The sequence below is a fragment of the Amphiprion ocellaris genome, chromosome 2 (genome assembly GCF_022539595.1).
Source record: "Amphiprion ocellaris isolate individual 3 ecotype Okinawa chromosome 2, ASM2253959v1, whole genome shotgun sequence".
NCBI classification, from domain to species: domain Eukaryota; kingdom Metazoa; phylum Chordata; class Actinopteri; family Pomacentridae; genus Amphiprion; species Amphiprion ocellaris.
The window spans coordinates 37,829,065-37,855,531 of record NC_072767.1 but is presented as its reverse complement, the minus strand read 5'-3'; the positions used below and the strand labels follow the sequence as shown (position 1 = coordinate 37,855,531).

General features: G+C 39.6%; 2 protein-coding genes across 3 annotated transcripts; one reads left to right on the top strand and one right to left on the bottom strand.

Annotated features, from left to right (window-relative positions):
* The first annotated feature begins 127 nt into the window (after positions 1 to 127).
* On the top strand, positions 128 to 22,662 carry arhgap45b (Rho GTPase activating protein 45b). 2 transcript variants are annotated; one of them, XM_023262536.3, is made up of 24 exons: positions 128 to 597; positions 1,547 to 1,796; positions 3,062 to 3,244; positions 8,339 to 8,479; positions 8,665 to 8,749; positions 10,159 to 10,231; positions 12,328 to 12,403; positions 12,992 to 13,123; positions 13,247 to 13,308; positions 13,410 to 13,520; positions 13,607 to 13,687; positions 13,771 to 13,938; positions 14,102 to 14,239; positions 14,332 to 14,528; positions 15,805 to 15,929; positions 16,329 to 16,415; positions 16,588 to 16,689; positions 16,778 to 16,941; positions 18,299 to 18,487; positions 18,558 to 18,695; positions 19,712 to 19,983; positions 20,068 to 20,302; positions 20,779 to 20,881; positions 21,729 to 22,662. In XM_023262536.3, exons 1-24 carry the CDS (start codon positions 322 to 324, stop codon positions 22,163 to 22,165), a joined length of 3,825 nt encoding a protein of 1,274 aa, XP_023118304.2. In that variant the 5' UTR covers positions 128 to 321; the 3' UTR covers positions 22,166 to 22,662. The 2 variants fall into 2 exon arrangements, with proteins under 2 accessions (XP_023118304.2, XP_023118305.2); XM_023262537.3 differs by lacking the exon at positions 128 to 597 and adding an exon at positions 677 to 1,091.
* Positions 22,663 to 23,039: 377 nt separating this feature from the next.
* Positions 23,040 to 26,342, bottom strand: polr2eb (RNA polymerase II, I and III subunit E, b). The gene is made up of 8 exons (XM_023262546.3): positions 26,153 to 26,342; positions 24,466 to 24,640; positions 24,211 to 24,326; positions 24,002 to 24,082; positions 23,841 to 23,899; positions 23,655 to 23,733; positions 23,300 to 23,395; positions 23,040 to 23,180 (listed from the first exon to the last, which is right to left on the bottom strand). Exons 1-7 carry the CDS (start codon positions 26,207 to 26,209, stop codon positions 23,330 to 23,332), a joined length of 633 nt encoding a protein of 210 aa, XP_023118314.1. The 5' UTR covers positions 26,210 to 26,342; the 3' UTR covers positions 23,040 to 23,180; positions 23,300 to 23,329.
* Positions 26,343 to 26,467: the final 125 nt, after the last annotated feature.

Genomic DNA, 26,467 nt, shown 5'->3' with positions numbered 1-26,467 from the left:
AGTGGTTGGTGCAGGTGCTCAGAGGAGAGTCACATGTTGGAAACACACGTGCGTCAGGATGGACTGATTACTGAGTTTGAACCACGCAGAGTTGGTTCCTTCTCACTTCAGATCCATTTAGACTTCATAGGGAACTTCCAGGGTTCCGTTTTTTAGTGTAACCTAAACAGAATAAAACTTCTGTTGGATAAAGTATCTTTGACGCGTGTCCCTCCTCCTCCTCCTCTGAAGAAACTCAGCGTTGCGCGCAGCAGAGCGGATGCCTGGAGCGCACAGTTTGCGGTCTGCGTCTCTGTGCGTCAGTGAGTCTGCGCGGCTTCGATGAGCGACAGCGGGAGGAGGAAGACAGACAGCAGACAGTTACCGTGGCTCAGAGTCGGCTTGGATGGCAGCGAGCTCCCGCTGAGCGGCAGATCACCCAAGTGGCGCGTCGGGGGGTGGGTGGGGGGGCTGTGCGTAAAACTCAAAGAGGTCGGGATGGACGGCAAAGGCACGCTCAAGATGTTCACCAGGAAGAAACGGGAACTGATCAAGACGCCATCCATCTCGAAGAAGAGCCGAGCAGGAAGCCCAGGGCCGCAGAGCAGCGCCTCGTCTGTGAGTAGCGCATCACTTCTGGTTCCTACTAGTGAGTGAGTGAGTGTGTGTGTGTGTGTGTGTGTGTCAGATGACCTTCAGCTGCAGAGAGACCATCAGTGGTGATTGTGAGTCTGTCAGAGTGTGAGTGTTGAACTACTTTACACCAGATATACGTTTTATTTAGTCTGAAACCGTCATCTGGCTGCTTTTAAGCTTCCATTAAGATGCAGAGTGACAGAGCTGAACGTTCTGACTCATATCTGGTTCAGTAGCATGTAGGAAGTATCTGTCCTGTGGGGTTTGTTTTAAAGCAGTGTCAGGCTGCAGATCACTTTCAGATTAGTAATTAGAATGGGGACAGGGCTGTAGGGGGACGGAGCATGCTGAAACGTGTTGGCAAAAGCAGCTACAACCCTTACTCTACCGGTCAGAGAGTTAAGAGAGCCGCCGAGTCGAAAGGCAAGGACAGGCTGGACATTCTGCCCAACAAGCACAGCGTATGGCTTAAACAGGTAGGTGCATCGCTACTACAGTCAGCAGCTACACTCTGCTGAGTTTGTTCTTCTTGTAAGATGTTTGCACTCTTTGATCTGCTTGGAGATGCACTCATAAGGCCTCAGAACTATCAACTATCATTCAAACCTTCTTTAATTGGTGGGAAAAGTCTAATCACAGGCTTAAAAATCCACCTCTATGTCTATTTTTGTCTTTTTCATCCAGATGATTAGGTTTTTTTCCACTTTTTTCGCTCCAAACACTACATGACATTTCTGACACTCGACACTCTGCTCAGCTTGCCGCACCCAACAGTCGCTTGGAGTCAGGAAGTGTTGCACAACGCAGCACAGGATCTTGTGAAAGTCCTCATGTGTGTTTACCAACAGCAGCTCTGCTCATGTTGGTGTCCTCAGGCTGTAAAAGCACAAATCACTGTTACCTGCTTGACCTTTTCTCTCTTTGTCCTCAGCTGTCCATTCTCCAGGAGCAGCCTCGGAAAGATGCAGGCGACGCCACCCTCTCCTCCTCCCCAGCGTCCTCCTCCTCTTCCTCACTGCTCACCCCGACCTCCGCCGGGCACCAGGACCCCTCCCTGTCCTGCCCCGGCACCCCGAGCACCCAGCACGGCAAGCTGGCCGCGATGCAGGGCGTGGGCTGCCCATCTCCTGTGGCCACCCTGAAGAGGCCGACCGCCCTCAGCAGACACGCCAGCGCTGCAGGTTCAGTCTAGAAGTTCATGAAATGTGCTGTTAGTCATGTCTGCTGCTGCTTCCACCCACCACATCCACATCCACATCCACATCCAAGCTAAGACAGAAAACACAATCTGGACAGATGTGGGACTCTAGCAGGGCACCCAACATTAAAAACAGCCCCTACACTTCTGAAATGAAGCATGCACATCTTTCATTCAATTCACTTCCGTATCGTTTCAAAATTTGAGTGTCAAGATGGATTTTGAAGCTTCAGTTCGATTCAGTTTTATTTATATAGCACCAGTTGCAATTCAGATTGTCTCAGGATGTTTTACAGAACCTCTAAGGTACAAGTTTGAACTATTCAAAGTCAGTGAGATGCCCACTGAAGATTGTTCAATTTATAGTCACATACAGCAGAGAAAAGCAACAAATCCTAACATTTAAAGGGATAGTTTCATGCTCTGGGCTGATGAGAAGGTCCCACTCTCACTTCATACTGTAAATATAGGGTTTCTGCCAGCAGCAAATTAGCTGAACTTAACATAAATGATACACTGTAGAAAATAATTCTGTTAAAAAAAAAAAAAAATCTTCCAGCAAAGGTGCCAGAATAATCAGGTAAAAAACGGTAGAATACTGTAATGTTCAAAAACTAAAAACAATGAAAATAGCTGCAAATATCAAAAATAAATAAATAAAAATAATAAAGTACGACGCTGTGACTTTATGATGACACTTTTTTTTTCAAAAAACTAATTGCTATTTGGATTTTTGGTGTGGACACTGTTTAGACATTTTGCCTCCTTTTTCTAGAGAAACATGTCAATTATTACTTTATTCTGTGATGTTACTCATTATTTGTAACAAAACTGAGAAAATCTCTAAAATGATTGTTCAAAAAAATGTCAAAACTGTTGAAAAATATCTTTCATTGTTTACAGTGTAAAATCAGTGCAGCCTTTTCCTCACTTTTTCAATCGATGCAGAAAGTGTAAAAAATACGTTAATATTCTTATGGGTTCAACAAGTCCAAGTGTCTCTTGAAAACAGTTGCCAGGCAACCAACTCCAAGAGGTTACCGTCTAAGTACAGATATGAGACTTACACACGTCTTTTAATCCAACTTGATTATCAAAAAGTGGAATTCTTCCTTTGAAACTTTGGAAATAAAGGCTAAATGTTTGATAAAAGACTCAATAATCATAAAAAGTTTCAATCCCATTCTTCTCTGTGCCACATGGAGGCTAAATTCCCACTTGCTGAGTGACGTTTCCGTCCCTCCCCAGGGTTCCCTCTCCAGTCCTGGGTGTTCACTAAGGGTCAGGGCAGAGGGGCTCTGACCCCGACGACTCCGTCTGACGGTCCAGAGAGCACCGCCATCGAGGTGGAGGACATCCCGGCTCTGCTGAGGGACGTGGCTCGATTCGCCGAGGCTGTGGAGAAACTGAAGGACGTTGTTCTGGCTGAAGGTAACAAAAGAGATTTGATGGGTTTAAAGCTTCACCTGCAGCAGATGCAGCTTCGACACAAGTCAACACACAATAGGATCCCAAACGTTTACAGCCTCACCTGTCAGAATTCAGTGGTGTGCTCTAAGTCTTATCAGTGTGTGAAGTTTTGCCAAATTGCGACTTCCGGAAACGTGTTTGTGGACGGATGTGTGTTCTGGCTTGATTTGGTTTGAAATATTTCCTGCTGCAGACAAATCATAGTTCTGGGTTTGTGTGAAACCAAGTATGTTTTTTTTTAAAGTTTGTGGCCTGTGACACTATGCACCTTACTAAAAAAATAATAAAGAAATTAAAAACACTGAAAAATGGTGAGACGTTGGCAGGAAGGGTGCCAATATTTGAATCAACATTTAATAACCATAAATAAGTGAAAATAGTGACAAATATCTGTAAAATGATGACATTTCTTGCTGATTTAAACACACTAAAACAGTGCCATTTCATACACTGTACATGAACAAATTACTGTTTGAAGAAATACATATTTACAGTTTTGATCGTTTTTTTTTTTACAATCATCATCATCAACATTTAATTTAAAAATGAAACAAGTTTTTTCAGTGACTTTACTAATAGTTTTCTTGTACTTTAAACTTTAAAATAACAGATAAAAAAATATTTACTCTTTTCAATCCTTAATTTACATAATGTTTCTTTTGGATAATAGCAAATATCTGTAAAATATTGATGTTTTTCTAATTTTAAATGCAGTAAAAACTGAAAATGCACAGTCAAATGTTGTAAAGGAACAAATCACTAATTTTAAAAATTCAGATTTTTTTTATTTTTATGTAGACATTGTTTACAGTTTTGACCAGTGTTTTTTTTTGTGATTTTAACATTTAAAATTATTTACCATTTTCAAATCCTTAATACACAGTTTTTCTTTCAAATGACAGCCAGTATATGTGAAATTATGATGTTTTTACTGATTTTAACACAGTTAAAACAGTATAATTTGATGTAATGTGGATATTATTTATAGTTTTGGACTGTTTTTTAGGTTTAACGTGTAAATAAATAAGATCTTTACTATGATTTTACTAGTTATTTTCCATAATTACTGTAGAACAAAAGTAAATTGTTCAAAACAATGTTTTTGTGTTTAAAAATGTTTTTTTTACATTGTGTAATAGTTTCTGTTGGGTGATGAATATTGCGTGCGTGTGAAGTGCCGGGTCGTCCTCCATGTATTAGTTTGCAGACAGAACAATGCTGGTTGGTCTTTCTCTTCCTCTTTACGTTACACGACTCTCCTCATAAAGAGGACATGGAGGATCCTCGACAGGTTCTCGTCAGTCTTACATCAGCTCACTGTGCCAACACGTTGACTTTGCACCGAAGGGGAGGAGAAATCGAAGGTGGAGCCTCCCTGCACAAGTAGCTTTGAGCTTCCTCTCTCCAAACGAAGGCTTGCGTTTCCGCTGCGCCCACAGAGTCGACCGCAGTCTTGTCTCCAGCAGGAAGCCAGTTTCTTGTTTACTGCAGCCGCTTGCGAGCTCTCTTCCCCTCCTGCATGATGCAGCGAAGCTTAAAACGGCTTCATGGAGTCAAAACGACGTCCTCAGACCCAATTCCACCTGCAAAACACCTTAAATTTGACCCCCAAAGAGCAGAAGTTTATCATCATTACAGTTTATATCTTAGAAATCGTTGCTCAGAGCAGATCCCTGTAGTTTGCACTGAGACAGAAGCTTTTGTTTACGAGTGTTTCTGTCTGCTGTTATCTGGCTCTGTTCTGTCGCGTTCTCCACCCACAGTGACTTCTAAACAGGAAGCCATGATGGATAGCCTCTGACAGAAAGGCCTCGTCCACATTTCCTCCTCTGATAGGCCGCTGCGACGCCGTGATGTGAAACGTCGACGTCTTAATCGGAGCAGATCTCCCCTTAACCCGGAGCTCCGTTTTAAGCTCCCACTTTTTCATAAACTCGACAGCAAGGTGATGTCGTTGCTGCGAGCCACAGAAAGCAGATGTAGCACGGCACAACAGTCGGTTTCCAATCTTGCAAAACAATAGAAAGGACCACATCCTCTGTGGCTCCACGTTCAGGTCACTCTGTTCTCGTTGCTGCTGCTTCGACTCTCTGACACACATTTACAGACACACTGTGGGAGGATGGAGGAGCTGCTGCCCTCTGGTCTCCTCCATCAGCCCGCCGGCTTGATTGGAAAAAAGGCTTCTCAGTGTGAGGAGGAGTGAGAGGTTGCAACACTTGACAGAAAACCAGAGTATGTGAGGAGGAAATGAGGATGCAGGCTGGAGATGTGTCACCGGTGACACTAAAGCTCTGACCTGTCTGACACTGGTTTGTCCGTTATCGTGTTCAAACTGGCTGTTCTGTCTCTGTCTGCTGAAGAAACACTGATGAAAGTCAAGTTTTTCACCTTGTTAACGTCCACATCAGGTGTTTTTTTTATATGCTAGAAGACCTATCATGAGTGGAATAATCAGCTTATGCCACAGCTGAATATTTCTATCTTGAAACAGCCATGTACCAATGACAGTGTCAAAAACACAGATTCACACTTCTTGGGTTTAGTACGTAACAAACCTACTTAACCGATCCTATCAACTTGCGTGGTGAGGCTTTCTGTATCGTTACTCTTCGTCAGAATCGGTTTCTGCTTCTAACGTGTACTAGTATGGCTGAATTAGTCCAATATTCCAACTTCATATTATGTATTGTTGAATAGTTTCACTGTGTTTGAGCAAAATTGTTGGTTAAAGTTACATTTTCAAGCCAGGAAGGAATCCTTTTCATGGGGCAAAAACTCTTAAATATGCAACTTTGATACACAGAAATAAGTTTTGTGAGTTAAATTAATGACCAGAGAAGGATTTTTAAGGACTGCTTTTTTTTGGGAAATGCACTTAATCACTTTCTTGTATTGCGTTAGATGAAAATATCCACATCCGTTGGGTGAACGGTGACTGAGGAAGACAGTTTTAATAGACTTAACCAGGCTGATGATTACTCACACTGCGGTTGATCTCTATAGTCAAATTTCTTTAGTTAAACTCAGCACTTGCTCATCCTGGCGTGACTGCTATGTAAAAATACACCATGGTGACCCACATATATATATATATATATATATATATATATATATATATATATATATATATATATATATATATATATATATATATATATATATATATATATATATATATATATATATATATATATATATATATATATATATATATATATATATATATGTATATATATATATATATATGTATATATATATATATATATATATATATATATATATATATATATATAAAAATAAATAAAATAGTGGAATTTTTAATGTAACTTCAAATTGATTTGTTAAAAAATCTGCATAAGTTGTTCTAAGTTTTGTAATTGTTGATTAAATTATATTAATGTTTGGATATCACTCCAGATCTGTGAATATGTATGTAAGATTTTGGCCTGCAGTTTGTTAGCTTAGTTTAGCATAAAGGCTGTAAAGAACAGGAAACAGCGAGCCCCAATGCGTCATACACTGACACTTCTGAATTTCACTGCTAACACATAGATTTTGTTTATTCTCTGCACAAAGAATAGTGCTAACAGAATGGCTCGTGCTATTTGTTGGTTGGAAGCTGTACATTAAAGTATCTGCTGGTTGCTTGGAAAGAAGGCACAAAGTGCAAAATGCTACTTTAAAGTAAGATGCAGAATTCACTACAGTAAACTGTAAGTGTAATTTTATCTGATTCAATATTAACAACTGTAATCAGCCAAAGGGAACTACGTTCTTACTTTCTGATGCATTCAAAGACACTAACATCTATGTGCAAAAACTGCTATGACTCCTTCTTAGATTTAATAAAGTACCACAAGGAATACAAGATTTACAGCTTATTTGTAGTGCGGCAGCTTCTGAAATTTGAATATTTTCTGCTTTCTTTACTCCTCTATGACAAAACTAGACTAAACAACTAATCAGTTAAGAGGCGACCGCTGTCATGCAAAAACTGCTATGACTCTTTTGAGCTTAAAAAACATTCTGCTGGTTAGTGGTAAATCTGTATTAATTGCAGTAGGAAGAAAGCATCTCTCTCAAGAGAAACATAAGATCGACTCTTTATTTATAGTGTGACAGTGAACAAAAAGTTCTGCTTGCAACGACTTTAAATGGTTCAACACGTTTACCTAATGGAATTCTTTTTGAGCATATCAGAAACTGTAAGTCTGCATTCAGAAAGGTTCTTCATAATGAGGTTTCTGTTTTGTACTCCAGCTATGCAGCACAAACGTCACATTACTGAAAGCAGTGATCAGAGTTTACCTGAAAATACATGAGTGTTGGTTTCTCTGAAGATGAGTAAACAGTGAGGCTAAATGTTTCAGGGAACATATCTAGTTGTGATTGTTCAGGCAGATATGGCAGTTTGATTTGTGGTATCATTTTTGCTTCAGTTCAGGATTGACTGTGGAACAGATTTAAAACATGTGATGGAGAATCATCACATGAGACACCATCTGAAGTGTGACTGTCACACAAGGAGGACGGCATGAAACCGTCAAAGTATTAGTTTAAACGTTGGGTTTGATGGGCTGCATAACTTGTGTTGTAAATGGCAGTTTTTTTCAGTTTGCTCATTGTTTTCTGATGTGTTGAAGTCAATGTTCATCCCTGGTAAACACATATTTGATTATGAATAGAGGATTAGCTTATACATATAGCTTACAACTGAGTTTGTTTTCACACACTGAGTGTCACAAATTGTCCCCAACCTGCTTTTCAGGGTTTTAGATCTAACTCTGAAGGCGCCATAAACCAGTAAAACTGCACTGCCAGTGAAAATGTAGCTTGGAGACACAAACCGAAGGCAACTTATCTGAAACGAGACTCAAGTGATGGCAGCTTTTTTAGTATATCACACTGAAATGAACAGCTTTCAAGATGCTTTCAAGCCTTGGCAGTAATTCAGATTATTTATCGTTCGCAGGGTACTAATCATTCACAGTGTTTGGTATTGTTTGTTTTAGCTTATTTTTCTCTTGTCGCTCGTCCTTCTTTCCCTCCCAGGTAAGGAGAGTCAGCGGCCGGTGGCCCACGAGTGTTTAGGGGAGGTTCTGCGGGTTCTTCGTCAGGTCATCAACACGTACCCGCTGCTCAACACCGTGGAGATCCTCACCGCTGCCGGGAAACTCATATCCAAGGTCAAAGGTCAGTACAGAGAAGACTGTTTTTATAGTAGGACAATTAACACATCATTGTTCACAATAACTGATCATAGACGCTTCTGTCTTTCAGTAACACACTGGACTTAGAATACTGTGATGTAAATGATGTGCAGGTGTTTTTACACATAACTGAAACCTGAACACACGCATGATTTTTTTTTTTTTCAGGTTTCCACTATGAGGCTTGTAATGAAGCAGATAAAAAGGACTTTGAGAAGGCCATTGAAACCATTGCAGTTGCTTTTAGTGGCAAGTAGGTATCTGATGCACCTTTACAGCACGTTTCATTGTAAAATACTACAGCCTCCCAACGCTACTGGTAGTAAATTAATGGACCAATTTTTTGTTAATCGATTTGAATAATTTTTAAAAGGGAAAAAAGGCTAAATTGTCTGATTCCAGCTTTTTAAGTTTGAATATTTTCTGTTTTCTTTACTCCTCTGTGAGAAAACTGAAAGTAGATCTTTGAGCACATGTTCAGTAAAGTGAATATCTCTGAGATGTGAACAAAGCAGGTGATTTGAGGACGTGTTCTTGGGCTTTGGGAGACACTAATCGACATTTTTCACCATTGTCTGACATTTTATAGACCAAATAACTAATCAGTTAATACAGAAACTATTACAGAAAAGTAATTGTGTCATTAATTAACAATGAAAAATCCTAATTTTTATCAGTAAATTCACAGTTTCCGGCTGTATTAAAGTGAAACTATTCTGGTGTCCAAACAGGTATCACCTGTGTTACACACCGTCTGGTCAGGTGGTGTGTGTGTGTTTGTGTGTGTGTGTTAACACTCACAAAGTTGACTGTTGTTGGGAATTAGAGAGAAGTGCAGCGATGGTGACACGTTTGCATGAGGCAAAGCTGAAAACAGGAAGTGGTTTTTGTTCCACCGTATGACACAAAACCAAAATTTGAAAAGGCTGTAAACTACCTGACTGCTAAATGAACAGATTGCTCAGAATAAAACGCAGATTAAATCGTGTCAAAGCTCACTTGATTTAACGATATTTCGTTCAGAGTTTTTTTTGCGTGTGTGTTTTAGAATTGTATGTTTCAACCTGCAGACAGAATTAGTCAGTTTTTGTGTATATTTGCAGCTTGTTGCACCAACAGTTTATCACATGTCTGTCTGTGGCAGTTCAGGCTTTAGACGAGTGTCACAGCTTTAGGAGGAAGTGAGCTGGCAGAGACAGTTGAAATCTGCCTGACGAGTCTGTTTCCTCATTCTCTCCTCCGCTTTTTCTCTCTTTGCATTATTTTCTGTCATGAACTGAAAACACCAAGATGAAGATCCCACTTTTGTTGCTTAGCCAATGCTTCAGCAAACAAGTTGGTTCCATAACTGATCACAAGATGACTTTTCTTCATATGTATAAATATGATCATAAATAAATTACTTGACGGATATTATGATGGATAAAGATAAAACCTGATAGACAGAAGTCACTTAGATAACACTTATTTGTTATTCCTTCCTGTCTCCTGTCGAGGTTTCGTGCAGTGCCCGGACCTCTTCCTCTTTTTTTTCTGTCTCTTTTTAAAATTTGCTTAATACTTTCTCTGCAAACCATTTATCACAAACAGAAGATTAACTCTAATGTTAGAGACGTTCGTCCTATCATGACATTAAGTTGTTTCTGTTGTGTTTCTCCTCAGTGTGTCTGAACTGCTGATGGGGGAGGTGGACAGCAGCACTCTGCTTTCACTGCTGCCCACTGAGAAGAGCAGGGTGAGTTTATCACAGAGCTGACAGTGTTTCCCATCCACCACTTAAAATATAGATGCATGTACAGAGTGTCCCAAAAAAATGGTCATCATTTGAGATGTCCACACCGGAGTGACTGCATGGTCAGGAGAAATGATGCTTAGTAGGATTTATTTGGCACATAAAATGTTTTATTCTACAAATTTCAAATTCTGGAGGAGGGTAATTTTATAATGCTCCAAAGTTATTACAAATGTTCAATGTGGCCATCCAGAGCCTTTTTTCTGACACAAACAGCCTTCCTCTTGAAACTTCTTATGCCACATCCATGTCTGCTTTCCTGTTGGCGCTTGTTTATGAAATTTTCCAACGAATTCACGTTGCACATTCACATTCGACTGAGTTTGGGTGTACTTCAATACACAGAACGCCTCTTCTGTTGCAGTAAACGGCATGTCTATTCCTGAAAGCAGAAAAATGAAAACTGATTGCACTTTTTTGAGCAAAAAAGCAAACAAATTTTAAACAAATTATTAGGTAATGGAATGATGTCATTTTTTGGGACACCCTGTATATAGTGGGGTAAACTAACACATTAAAGAGCCCATATTATGCCTATTTGGGGTCTACTAGAAAAGGTTTGCATGCTTTAATGTTCAAAAATCACCTTATTTTTCTCATACTGTACATTTCTGCAGTCAGTTTCCTTACCCACTGTCTGAAACGTTTCATTTTGCTGCTGCTTTTTTAAGACCCCATTCTAAAATCCCAGTCTGCTCTGATTGGTCAGCTGGCCAGACAACAGAGACATAACATCGGTTATGTTCTGTAGCCCCAGATTGATGGGGATGTATCTGTAGCAGAAACAGCTTTAGTAAGCTGCTCAATTTGCTGCTCAAGCCACTGGATGGCCATTATGCAAATGTGTTACACGGTGACATAGATAAGGAACAGAAGAAAAAGCTGGACTTCAAATGACTCATTTGAGGCAGATAAGCAGTACTATTTTAACAGCAGGGAATAGCTCCCTGTGGCATGTGATTTGGGCTTTGTAAAGCCTTTTTTAGACTTCTAGACTTCTTTTAATCTGACAGCATCTAAAGGTGTCTGAATGTGCACCCTGGTCACTTTTTGTAAAAGTCACAACAGCAATCTTACTCTGTCAGACCTAGTAACATTTTCTGCATCGCTTTCAACACTGCATAGTTCTGAACTGCATTGATAGACAGGCTCGCACAAAGCGACGGACTTCCAGCCGTTTATAGGAGAATTACTTCTGGTTTTATTAAATACCTGCAGCACCAGACAGCAGCAGGTTCCCTATGAGTGTCTTCATATGAGATTTGTGCATTTAAGCATAAATAGCATCATCAATAACTTCATATTACTATTATATTATCCATATAATAAATTATCCCCGGATCCAATTACAAGTCATGTGTACTTTTCTTCACATCACAGTTTATATTTAGCAGGACGATCTCTGCCGCCTTATTATTCATTACATTGTGACTTTATTCTAAAATTCTATCGATTGTTCAAAGTTTTTTTCTGTTTATAATATCTTATTGTTATTGCACAGCCTTGAGAACAGTCACTTTGCATTTTAATACACGTTCTTTTTAAGAATGTGACAAAAAAAAAAACTCATGAATCTATCATCTAGATTGAGACTCAAGATACAGATTTTAATCTTTTGTTTATTCGTTATGAAATATTAATAATATGCACTGTCCCTTGATGTACTGTCCAGTCTAGTGTGTATGACGAATAGAACTCGTGCTACATGGTTTTTTCCACCACTTTTGCGGGTATGTCTGAATGAAGCTGTGAGAAAAATCACCCATGTGTGAATGACAGACTGCCATCACCGTTGCACATCCCATTAGGTCTGCAGACCTTTTACATACACGAAAAGCTATAACACTCTAAAGGGAAGGGAAAACCCTCACACAGCATTATATGTGCTCTTATCATGCTAAAGTTTCCTACACCGAGATTAAATATCACTACATTTCCGCTCCCAACATCCTACTTGGTTTAGAATTTCAAAAAAATCCCCCAGCTGCTTGCGAATCTTGATATGTTTTCCAGTAATGAATCATCTTTGTGTTGTGCAGTCGATGGAGAACTTGTACGCTACAACAGGTCAGGGAGGAGACGGAGGACACTTCAGGAGCGACCTGCAGGACATGGGTAGGCAACAAGATCCTCTGCTCCGTTCAGTCTCTGGGGTTTTGTTTTTTTTTTTGTTCTATCACAGATGCTGTTCTTGCATCTCAGTCCTTTCATCTAGTCAGTTCACTGCCTTTGTGGATGCTATTGTAAAAATGTTGTATCTTTTGGTATTTATATATGTTTTTAATCAGTAGTGATCCAGTCTTTATTCAGATCATGAGAGCTTGTACCCTGGATGGAAGGTCTCCCCCTGCTGATGTAAATAATGTGCTGCATGCATGTTTTAGTTTTTATAGGTCACATGTTAAACAACCATTATCACAATAACTTAAGATAAATGCAAGTTTTGACTTTACAAAGTGACATTTTAGCACTGAGTGACATTAGAGACATCATTATACTGACCACTGTGATTCCAAAGTAATCGCCACCAAAAACTAAACCTCAATAAAACACAGGATGTTGCAGATGATCGCTGTAGCAGTAAGTCATTGCACCCCCGATGTGAACTTTCACTCCTCACAAATCGCAATCAACAAATAAAGCTTGTTGTCATAGCAGTGAGTTTGTTCCTGTGCAGTGACCCGAGTTTGTTCCGATGTGTAGGCAGAGTTGAGGAAGTGGATGTGATCCTTCAGCGAAGCGAGGGAGGGGTGGATTCTGCTCTGCTGTACGCCAAAACCATTTCCAAGTACATGAAGGACCTGATGAGCTACGTGGAAAAGAGAATTTCACTGGGTGAGTGGGTGTGTGAGAAGTTTTGTCGATTCGAAGCATGAAGCAGGCAAATTATGGCGACTTGTGATGGAAATCTGCAGTTATTTTTGAGATTGTCACATCTGTGTTTCTTTGTTTAACCAGAATCCGAGTTCTCCAAAGGCCTCCAGAGATTATACCAGTCCTGCAAACACAGCATAACACATGTAAACCTCATTTCTCAACTCTAAAGATTAAAAGATTAAATTTAAAAAAGCTGCAGTTCCTATGTTGTTCATAATCAAATGCTGTTTCTTGCTCCCTCCAGCCCCACATGCCCCTTTTCTCCATCTACTCTCTGGCTCTGGAGCAGGACCAGGAGCAGAGCGTTGGGCTGCAGCAGGCCAACACCACCCTGCACAACCAGACCTTCATCCAGGTACATTCAGCAGCAACGTGAACCCTTAACAACATCTCTGAGTTATTGAATCAAAGTGTGACTTGTGTTAATGTTTGTCTACGCAGCCTCTGATGCAGCGCAAGCAGGAGCATGAAAAGAAGCGTAAGGAGATCAAGGAGCAATGGATTCGAGCAAAAAGGAAACTGGTATGATCGTAATAATTAATCTGAGTGTAATAATAAGAAACAAAGGGCCACAAACATCTGATTCTCTGTGTGTTTTTGTTTAGATGGAGTGTGAGGCAAACCTTCGCAAGGCCAAGCAGGCCTACATGGTCCGCTGCGAGGAGTACGACAAGGCCAAAACAGCAGCCTGCCGGGCCGAAGAGGAGGGAGGAGGATCTACGGCCAAATCTGTAGAGAAGAAGAAACGAGTGGAAGAAGAAGCTCGAAACAAGGTTCTTATCATCGTTTTATAGCTCTTTGTGGTTTCAGAGCTCTATCTCTACAGCAGAAAATCATTTAGATGTCAAACCGTGCAAGATCTAGATTGAAATCATGATTACCTGGCTGCTGCAGTATCTTTCTGGTCTGAGAGGAAGTGTTTGTGTGTATATGCAGGCTGATGAAGCCGAGGCCACCTACCGGACATGTATAGCAGATGCCACCACTCAGCAGCTGGAGCTGGAGCACACAAAGGTCACGGTGCTGAGGCAGCTGCAGGACGTCATCAAGCAGAGCGATCAGACCCTCCGATCGGTCGGAACAAACACAAACCCTCATAAGTCCTCAATGCTACAACACAATAACATGTCAGCTACTAAAGCTCTCTTTCAAACCGTCTCCTCCAGGCCACCATCTCCTACTACCAGCTCATGCACATGCAGACGGTGGCGCTGCCCGTCCACTACCAGACTCTGTGTGAGAGCAGCAAGCTGTACGACCCCGGGCAGCAGTACGCCGCCCACGTTCGAGACCTGCAGCTGCCAGAGCAACCAAATGTCCACTACACCTTCGAGGACTACTCGTCCTCCAGCTTGTCGTCGCAGTAAGATCATCAGTTCTGGGTTTTAGATTGAAACCGTCTAGAATAGTTGGACATTTTTTTTATTCCTTAAATTGTTGTTCTTCCTGAGAGTAGAAGAGAAGACTGATGCCACTCTCGTGATTGTATGCAAAACATGAAGCCAGTAGTTTGGCACATAAACAAAGACTTTTTAGGCAATTCTCACCACTCAGCAGCCATCTTGCTCAGTTATATTGTTCTAGCAAGACCAGACCCCCACCTATACGAATGGAGAGGGCACCAAGATTGTATTTTAAATAGTGATTGGGCTAAAGAACCTGCATAATTTATATTAGTTGTGCAGAAGTTTTTGAAGAATTTATAACAGATTTTTTTCACAGGTTTGTGATATTTTATAAACAAAAGATGAATCAATAATCAAGAAAATGACCAGTAGACTAAATAATAATGAAAAGAAGTCTGTGTTGCAGCGCCATTTAACATGTTGTAACAGAAACTAAAACGTTTCAGCTCAAATACTGTTCCTGCTATCAGCCTCCGTTTATAGAATCAGTTCAGCTCATATTCCAAACTTTTTCAGCTAGTTACTCCTTAGAATAAATCAGTGGCAGTGACTCCTCATCACAGGTTTGCCAAAAACTGTAGTTCCCCAAATGGCCACTTGAGGCAAATCAGTTCCCATAGACACCCATGTTAAAATGCCAACCTTTGCAGCAGAAATTAACATGCTTACAGCCTGATTTTTGGTTTCAATAACTAATTTCCTCTTCATGACAATTATGCAGAGGATGAGTTTTTATATAACTCATCTGTTTAAACAGCAGATTGGAAAGATTTGCATAATTGGCGTCCTCATCCCTAAAACATTTGCATGGCTCCACTCATGCTCCACTTCTTTGCTTATTTCTGAATTAACTGAGCGGTAGGAGAATTCAGGCCCTGCCAAGATGGCAGCAGTGAAAGCCAGCACACGAGGCCTCGAAACGCTCTACAGGAAGCTTTTGGGTGGCATCATGGAGGGTTTTTTTCATGTTTAGAAACAGTCACTGGTCTGGAATTACCACTCAAATCTGATTAAAAAAAAACATTTGCTGACTTTGCCTCCAAATTCAATTTTAATAGCGCTTTTTAAAGAGAGAGTAGAAAACCTAAGCTAACGTAACTGAATGCTAATATTTATACACACTAGTGCCTTACTTGAGTAAGCGCATTTAGTTGGATTCCACAGACGCAGTAATTTCAATTAAAAGGCCATTTTGAATATATCTGCTGTCTTGCAATGCCAAATCTGTTGCAGCCACGGCCACAGACCGAGGAATGACAGTTTCAACACAGACACACATACGAGTCAAACCGACGGTCCGTCCATCACTGTGGATCCAGCAGCTGCAGACAACAGAGATACAGAGGTTCAGCGCAAGAGTAAGTGATGCTGCTGTGGGTTTGGAAAGATAAATGTAGCCTGATAGTGAGTGGGTGCTTGTAATTTATTTAATGTGACTGTAGTTTGGATAACATACAGCACAAAATGTTTGTATTAAAGGGTTTTTCCAGGCTCAGAATGGGCCTTTCAGGGTGACCATGACCTGCAAAACACAACTGTGCTAGATCATTGATAGACATCTATGCATTTTTCTGTTTTTTAACCTTTTTAATAAACAAAAATGTCTCCTATGAGTGAGTAAATGAAACCCCAATCAGAAAGTAGTTAAATTCTCAGTTCTTATCCTTTATTGCGGAGATGTCAAAAAGTCCTATATGCAGGAAAAACTCTGTCATTATTTTAAATGTACACTTATTTTATTTTTTATTAATCTACAGGACAGGGCCACAAGTCCTGGGGTTCAACAGTGAGCGATGATAGTGTTGGAGGAGATGGAGGCCTGGACTCTCCAAATGCCAGCACAAGTGAGTGTGAACTCACTCCACACAAACATGAATATCTCTAAGTGATAATAATTTAGAGTGTCTAATTTTTAAATAAAAAGTTTCATTAGCTTCTCTTGAGCTGAGGTTTTCTTAAAGGAAACATGAGACTGTACATGAGAAAACCTATTCAAACTGTATTTAACTATTTCAGGTGACATCAGTAAAATTCCCCGGACGTCATCAACTGGAACAATGTCGTCCAATGAGGATGCAGATGAGAAAGACGGGAATGTTTCCTCATTCGAAGCGCCAAGTAAGATTTGCAGATTGTCCTGATAGTGTTGGCTGTAGATCTCGTGTTGGTTTTATGGACCGTGCTTGATGTGGGTCATTGTGTGCAGATATTAACGGCATGGATCCAGATGTGGTCGTCTCCACCAGACCTTTCCGTAACATCGGCCTCTCCAAAGCAGCCCAGACTCACCGACTGAGGAAGCTTCGGACTCCGGCAAAGTGCAGAGAATGTGACAGTTACGTTTACTTTCAGGGAGCCGAGTGTGAGGAGGTGAGTCCGTGAACATTCAACCTTCAGAGATTCATGCCCTCAGATGTACATTAGGATACAAATGAACAGATCCTGAGGCATCTTGATGATGTGACAAGTTCGTTCTGTAGCTCGTGTGCACAAAACTATAGAGAGAGAAGTTAAAATGGACAAAATGCTGTGATAATATAAGCTTATTCCATGTCCATAAATCACTGTAAAAAGGACAATTATAATGAACACAATCTGATAAAATTCTTTGTGATGTAGCAAACCAATGAGCAGTGTAATCTAGTGTACAGAGAAACCACTGATGCAGTTTAAAAATGTACATGCTGAGAGACAAATCTTACCTTCAATATGATAAGAAGAACCCCAAATTAGTGCAGGTACAAATACACAAGGAATATACAAAGATAGATTAATCAATGAATACTGTCGGTGTGGATAGATGTGAATGTGTAGTATACCATTCGTAACAATATACTCACAATAATCAATCAATAATCATTTGTATAGCACATTTCATACATCTTAGTGCATTTCAAAGTGTTTCAAAGAACTAGTAGAGAGCAAAATAAATATAGAATAAAAAGGATAAGAACAGAGTAAAAAGACAACTCTTGAAAATAAAATAAAATCATGAAAATTAGATTTAAAAAAAGACAGCATAAAATATAAATAGTAAAAACTAGATTTAAAAACTCACTAAATTAGATTAGAAAGTTATAGAATTGGAATTAAATTAATAAAAACTATCAATAAATGTAGAGAACAAAATAAGAAATGTATAAAATATCTTATTTAATCAAAAGCCAGACTGATAAGAACGAAAGGACAAAATACTTCTAAACTGAAGTCAAAAACTTTTCTGTTTATTAGTAGTGAGATTGTTTTTGTCGTTCATAGCTGGATTGCTGGTGTTATAATGTGATCTATAATCTATGTAATGGCTTTATTATTCAGTGGTACCAGAGGAGTATTTTGAGACATTTATTGTGATAAGACCAAATTTGTTTTATTAAGATGAGCATCATTTATTACAACCTAATTATTGCCAGCCGTTTTTAATGAGCTGCTTTAGTGACTGTGTTTTTTAAAATATAATCAAGATTAGAGACGGTTATCTTTATGTTTTGCATGACTATCTTCTTATTTGCATTGTGTTCCATTACTCTGTTTTTGCAACGTCTCTCTGAATGTATTTGTTCACTTTTGTACATTCCTTGTATGTTTGTAGTTTTTATGTGGCTATATGAGCATCCAGCTGCTCCTGAAGTTTTATAGACAAGACGTGACTTTGGTTTTGTCTTTAAGCTCTGCAAAAGGCACTCTTACAGAATTTATGAGGTTACTTACTTTTCGTCTGCCCTCCCAGTGTTTCCTAGCGTGCCACAAGCGCTGTCTGGAGACTCTGACCATCCAGTGTGGCCATAAGAAGCTGCAGGGTCGACTGCAGCTGTTCGGCAGGGAGTTTTCTCAGGTGGCCAGCTGTGCCAGCGACGGCATCCCCTTCATCATCACCAAGTGTATCTCAGAGATAGAGAGACGAGCGCTCAAGATGAAGGTGAGGACACACACTTCTTCAGAGATGTGTTTTGAAGTATCCGTTATGAACCGCTGTTTCCTCTCTGCAGGGCATCTACAGGGTGAACGGAGTAAAGACTCGTGTGGAGAAACTGTGTCAGGCCTTTGAGAACGGCAAAGAGCTGGTGGAGTTGTCTCAGTGTTCCCCTCACGACATCAGCAACGTCCTCAAGCTTTACCTCAGACAGGTACACATGATGCCAGCTGCATGCACACATATTGTTAACAGAATTTGAGCAGATAAAGGGAAACTCTTCTTCTACTTATTCAAGGTTTTAGGGGATTAAGCAATATCAAAAGATCTTTGCATCAATATTTGTGTAATTATCTGAAGGTGAAGTTTTGTAGTTGGCAGGTTTCTTTTGGTTAATGTTTGCTCATTATAAACTTTATGTGTGTTCTTAATGAATCTATATAACCCCACATACATGGAATGCACAAATGGACTCATGAGAAAAATGGTTTTACTCGGTGATCATCACTAAAAATATCAAACAGTTCAATTTATGTATTTATATTAACAGAAAGGCAAGAAAGAAATAGGAAAGAGAACTACAGCAATTTATCTACAATTAAATTGATCATAATCCTCCTACATACACATTCACTGACAGTTTTTAAATAATACAAAATATATACATCATAATAATAAATACATGCACACACACCCACAATATAGCTCTGCAGATATAAATAAGACATAATTTGAACACCAGCATTTCCATTTTCGACTGTATTTCTCAGATTTATTTAGAAATTATGTTATAAATAAAACACTGCATGTATTCACTGAATAGACTCTCGAGATTTCGTAGAATAATTAATATTAACATCTCTCCATCTAATGAAACAGAAAAGACCAAGGGACTCTTGCAAGTAATTATAAAGCAGTTAGTTGTTTAATAGTTTATTATTAAGTATTATTAAGTATTAAGAAATTTTACCTAGCAAATAAAAACTAGATAAAGAGTGCAGTTTTCCCAGCGAAACCCTGCAAATTGTTTTTATTACTTTACCTGAGCAAGCGTTTTCTCACTAGTAAACACCAGAATGTTTTATTAAAGGATGAATTTATTTCCATCAATCCTTGTCTGGTTTGGTTACACATAGTAGAGCTAAAATACTCTTCAGTCATACATCAAATGTTCTGTATGTTAATGTTTACTTCAGCCTCTCTAATGGACTTTATGCGTGTTTGAACCAGCTGCCGGAGCCCATCATGCCGTTCCGTCTGTACAACACGCTGATGGGTTTTGCCAAAGAGAGTCTGCAGAGTGACGCAGAGTCACCGGAGGCAGAGGAGGCCGAGTCCAGCAGCAGTACCCCATCAGTGGTCAGGGGGCCGGAGCTGGTGGATCTGGGCCCCGATACCGACCCCGAGGTCCTGGTTCTGGTGGACAACCTGAAGGAGCTTCTGAAGGACCTACCCAAGGCGAATATCGCAACGCTGCGCTACATCATCCGTCACCTTCGAAGGTCAGAGAAGCTGTATTGAAAGGGCAAGAAAATCAAACTTGTACCGGGTATGGCCACTCATCTTCTCTGTTGTCCTCCTTCCAGGATCGCAGAGCTGGAAGAAGACAACAAGATGAGTCCCAGTAACTTGGGGATCGTGTTCGGTCCGTCCCTGATGCGTCCCCGTCCCACCGGGGCCACGATATCTCTGTCCTCTCTGGTTGATTACCCCCACCAGGCCCGCATCGTGGAGGCCCTCATAGTCTTCTATTCATCCATCTTCCAGTCCAAAAGCTCTCAGTCCAGCAAAACCCGCTCTGTTTCCAACCCACCTCAGCAGGTAGGACTCTGTGTGCATATCATGTGTTAGTAGAGGACAGCATTTTGCAATTCAAACAGAAACTATTAAGGTGCAGTATACTGGACACTGTAGTGCACTAGTGAAAACACAGAAAAACATGAACAATGTGGAGACCCTAAATACAAAATGAAATATACTCTACAAACCTCATGGGGAAAATATATTTTGAAGAACTCTAAAGAATTAAAGGTTGTGAAAGACGTACAAGGAAGCTACCAACAATAACAAATATAACCAAAACCAGGTGTAACTTTTACCATGCAAGGTCAAGTAACAAAAAAGCAGAAGTACTAAAATGTTAATAGTTACGCCATTCAGCGAGGATTTACCTGGATTCTGCCCCTGTTCCTCGATTTGCATGTGTGATATGTATCCTGAAGCCAAACAGAACACTGTCAAAACATGTGTTTTGCTTTGATGATAATCTCTTAACGTCCGCCTCCCTCCTGGTTCAGGAAAGTGTTGCAGATGAGAAGATGGGGAGTCCTGCTGATGGAGAAGAGGACGGCAGCAAAGAGCAAAACAAGCCAGATTCTGAGAAAACAGAGGAGGGATGTGGTGAGTTTTAATGAAGGCCGAGCTGCTTAACACTAAATAAAAAGATCAATCCACCTCAGTTTATTGAATGCACCACACCTGACTATCTTCAATTTGACTGATTTTTCTTTTTTAAGTGGCCAATATTGATTGAGTTGACCCTGTGTAAATCTGGGGTTATAGGAAACATTAGTTTTTTTTTATTAAAAATTCTTGAAGAGGGTGGAGTCATGTTGGTTTTTCCACCATTTTCTTCTGTGGATCAATGTTTAAAATGCCATAACTTGAGAAATAATGTCACTAGAGTCCTGAAATGTTGCAGGCTAATTAATCTGTACATGTGGTCATTGATGATACAACCCGACTTTGATAGAATAAAAAACAGTTGTATGATGGTGCAAATTTGGTCAAAAAATGTCAATGTTTCTGTCTACTCCAGTATTCCACCTTTATTTTTCACCCTCAGAGGCGGACATTAAAAAAAGCTTTAAAAGTGTGGAGTATGGAGCTAATCAGAGGCACACTTGATGAGAAAAAATATTTACTTTTTTTGCATTTACCTAATATTAGGACAATATTTGTGCAGGTATCAGTGGTGAAACCTCTGCAATATTGTCCTTACTGGAAGAGTTATATAATATTGTTACTGGGCCAAAAGAAAAATCACAGTTTACCAATTACCAGGTGGTACTGTACTGTTTTATTTAATAGCATATGTATGCACAGAAAAAAATCTGACAAATATGAGATGTTCAGGCATGAACCTTTTTAAATTTGGTGAATTGAGGTCGTTTCCATTTAGTTCCTGGTGTTTTGAAGTGGGCAGAACATACTTCAATTATGTATTTTTAAAAATTTCTCTATTCAGAAAGTTCTTTGGGGTCGCTGGGCTCCAGCGAGCAGCTTCCTGATTCGGACTCAGAGCTGGATGAGAGAAACTCCCGCAGCCTGATGAAGCAGGAGAGCGAGGTGAGCGTGGACGAAGACCAGCTGAGCTACAGGGACAGTCTGGACCTGTCCAGTCACTCTGCAACCCACACCGACCCAGAACAAGATCCGGATCAGGACCAGCCAGAGGAAGGAGAACCCCCAGCCCTGCCCAACAGCGGACCCCCAGATGATGACACGTCAGCAGAGCAGGAGCTAAGCGCCTCTCTGGCCGAGCTCAATGTGAACCAGTCCAACAACAACAACATCCCTCCGTATTCTCCTGTAGTGACCATAGCGGGACATCCAGTGGCACGTCTGTGTGGAAAGAAATTACCCCTGACGAGAAACCGCGACACTGAGCCTGAGTTTGTCTAATATTACCTAAATCTTTGTGTGTAAAGTCTGTTAAACAAAGTTCAGTGACAGGAATATGACTTTTATACATTAAAATCAAGCAAAATTGAAAACGGTGTTTTGTACATCGCAATGAAATTTTTCAGTTTTTTTTTATCAATCTGTGTAGATGTTTGCAACTGTATTGATCTATACTGGCAGTAAAACTTCTGCACGCTTACTTTTCTTGGATGCAACTATTCGTGTTATTTCAAGAGTTTTGAGTCGAATTATTACAAATTTTTGTCAGTTTGTACTTTAAAGTGTTTTTTTCCTTGTTTTAAAGCTTCAGGGGTGTGTAACAAGTCACAATGTGTACAATATGCAAACTTGTCAAGCACATGTTTTTAAGTGCTGCTGGTTTATATTTCAGCTGTAAAACTTAAAATAATCTAGCATTTTCTTATAAATGTTGCTTGTATTTCTTTGTTATGGATGTTTGGTCAGTTTTAATAAAATTCTTATGTTTTAAAAACGTAGTTTTGTAACTCTGACCTTGTTCAGATAGATATTATTTCTATTTATTTTACAGATCGGTGAAGACGAACAGGGAACATATCTAAAGTTGAACAGGAAGAAAACACCCAGCTGAGCGTAACTACTACCATGGTGACACAGTCACTTTCCTGGTCATGGGGAGGGCAAAAGAGCAAACACTCACTACAGTGGGTGGTAACTTGTGGGGCAAATTAACAGCCCAGTCCCATAAGCTGCAGTGGAGTGCAGCTACAACATGGCATTCAAAAGGAGAAAGAAGGTAAGCCTCTACATCTACCACCATTACAGCATGAGGTACAATGGTTTTTGCTTTAGGTTACAATTTTTTGGGATTGAACAAAATCAGCCTCAGAAAAACTTGAACATTTTGAATTATTTATTTTACAAAATCAGCAATTAAAAGAAATATTCAAATCTAAACAAGTCAAAGGCAGAGCGCTAAAGCAACTGGAACACTGAGTTTCCTTCACTGGTCCTAAATGTTGATCAGGAAGAGTAACTGGAAGACAAAAAATACATTGTATTTAAAAACATCTATGTACTTGTGAAATTCTGCACGTCATTTGGCTGGTTTGACCTGAACTGAATCTCCGTTATTAGTATTACTGCGTGGTTTACCTTTAATAGAAAGTTGTAAATAAGTAGCCGTCACTGGACCAGTCTGTATGTGATGTATCTTCCAGCCGTTTCACTGGGTCTGATGATCTTTACTACCTGGAAATGCAGAAGCTGTGGTTGAACACTGGTTCTACAATGGTAGAGAACTACACAGCTGAGTTCTCTTCCACTGTCAGACAGTTAAATGGTTTACAGTTGAGCATGGAGACACAATTTGCATGTTTCTGTGTTTGCATATGGGCAGAGGTTCATAAAATCAACTAACGACATAGACATGCAAAGTTTTGCATCTGTGTTTTCGTATGTTTAGATACATTTTTATGCAGTTTATCAGCTACTCCTCCAGCTATATTACCTGTCCTCTTTTCAAGCCAAAGTATCGAGCCACAGGGTCCCCAGCCTGGATCCTTGGCAGCTGACTTTCCTTTAATTTACTGAGGTAAAATGTTAAGTGTAACAAATGCATATTTTGCACAAAATACTGCAAAAAATCTCCTGTCAACATTTATGAACTCAATTAGTAAGTAGTGCGTGAGGATACTATCTTGCTAGAAGTTCGGTCACTTCCTCTTTTGTCATGACGATGTGCTCTGGTACAAGCTGAAAGTCGAGAGAGAGACGCATTAAAGACAGAAACTTAACAGTCATTGTGGGTTCATTTTGAAAAACAGATGTTAATACAGTGGACAGTAAGTTGTTTACCTCGTGCTCTGTAATGTTAATAAGCAGCTCCTGTTGTAGAAACTGCTCCAGTATATACTTGGGTGCCATGTCAACGAGAGACTGTAAGATATTTCCGTTAATATATTTACTGTGAAGACAACATTAAAGACAGTAAAAATAATTACAGAAGACACAGACCTTCCTTTTCATCATAAATATTTTAGGATAAACAATAAATTGTTGATTACCTGTTTAGCTGAAGGTGTCATGCCCATCTGAACCACAATGATTGCTCGTGTGATGTTTTCCTCCTGCATCCTCTGACAGTACATCTTAATCGTCTTGATCCCCACCTTTGGCTCCTCTGATGGGGAAAAGACAAAAGCTGACTTTATAAAGTCTCTAAATTAAGGCCTTAAAATCAAGGTTACAGCATACTGGTCCCATCACTAGTTAAATGGTGTAGGTGTGTATTCCTGTCAAGAAACTGTTTAGGTATGTACCGGGAAAGAAAACAAACATCTGGTCCGTGGGGTCGTCGTTGTGGGCTACCAGGACGGTGAGGTCTGTCCGTCTGGGACGCCCCTCGCTGGGCTTGTCCCCAAACTGACTCTTAAACTCATCCAGTGTCTGATCCAACTCATCCTGTGTCACCAAATAGCCTCTATCATGGCAAAGCTGTGGGTGTACAGGTAAGAGGAACAAAGTTAGAGCATACAGGGTTAAAAGATAATGTTAACATTGCATGCAAGAGCAGATTAAAGTTCCCAAGCAATCCTTTAATCTCAGACTGTAAACCTCCTTTAGCAGTGATGTAAATTCGGGCTTTATATATTAGTAGGTATTAATGCCTCTTTAGCTGCACGGGTCTAATCTGTGGCTACTGATTCCAAAAGCCTGTCTAGGTTTTATGTTCTCTCCCCTTTACCCTCAACCCAACCAGTCCAGGCAAACGTCCACCCTCCCAGAGACGGGTTCTGCTGAAGAACTTGTTTTAAAAAGGGATTTCTTTCTCATCCAGTGTTGCCAATACGCAACTCACAGTTACATGTTGGGCTTCCATGTATAATTTTGTGTGATCTTAACTTGAATTTTTACATTTTTCAGTTAATTTGTTTGAGTATATAGTAGTGTAGGTTCTTAATCTACCTAATCACTAATGTGTTAAAACCCTTCCTAAAACATATGTTTACCTGAGAGTTTTTCCTAATTTTACAAGAGTTTTAATTTTCTTGAAATGTCTTTTATTTGATTTATCATCTTTTTTAAATTGTTTTTAGAGGGGAAAGGTATTTTATAGGTCTTCTTAGCCAGCATTGACTTTTAAATAAATATGTTTTCTGCCTATGTGAAGCACTTTGTAACATGCATTTTGAAAAGTGCCATAGAAATAAAGTTTATTATTATTATTATTGATAATGATAATAATAATCTTAGCCTTAAAGTTAGATATATTAATCTGTAGTGTGTACAATACTGCAAGGTCTTAACTTTATAACTAATCTGATCTGGTACATTTAATAGTGCATGGTCTTAACAATTAAGTCAGGTTAATTTGTGTAATATATAATATTGTAGAGTCTTAACCCTACATTTGTATTGTAAATATTACTGTAGGTTACTGACTTCAACATTTAAGTTAGTGTCATTTGTATCATATATAATATTGCAGGGTCGTTCCTTAACATCTAAGTAAGCCTAGTTCATCTTCTATATACATAATTTTGCACGATCTAAACCGTAACATTAAAATTAGGTAAATTCAACCACATGACACTGAAGGATCGCAACCTTAACATTAAATTTGTTTGGGAAATTCACAATGACTAATTTCTTTGTAATGGAAAGCACTTTTGCTCAATGTTAAAGTTGTTATATAAATATGTGTGACTTGAATGTATTATAATCATATTACATTGAAACAGCAGAGGCGATGTAGTTCATAGTGTCTATCCTGAGAGCGCTGCTTCCTGAAAGGCTCAACTGGAGCTCTCAGTGTAAAAACAGCTACCAGGGGCGCTTACTACTTGATGGTTAGCTGCTGCTAAATTACACTTACATAAACCACAGCTGCAAAAAGCACGGGTCGTTAATGCCTTGCCTAGATAATACCACATACACGTTAACAAAAACTACAAGTCAATGCAGATGAGATGCTAAGCTAATATGCTAAAATAAGCACTGACGCACCTGCATGATGGTTTTGCGGATCTTCCAGAGCCTGTATGTTTCCTCTTCATCATCCATATCGTCTCAAGTGGTGTATTTGCTCTCGATTTAACCCCTAAATCGATTTATTTGTTTTCTATGAATGTATTACTTTCGCTCATGCGAAAAACGCAACGCGACGCACGTTTTGGTTTACCGGCTCAGGCTGATGACGTAGCACTGACTCATAGAGTGGGTGGAGTTTCGACAAAAATACATTATTATTATTATTGTTATTGTTATTGTTATTGTTATTGTTATTATTGTTGTTGTTGTTGTTGTTGTTGTTGTTATTAT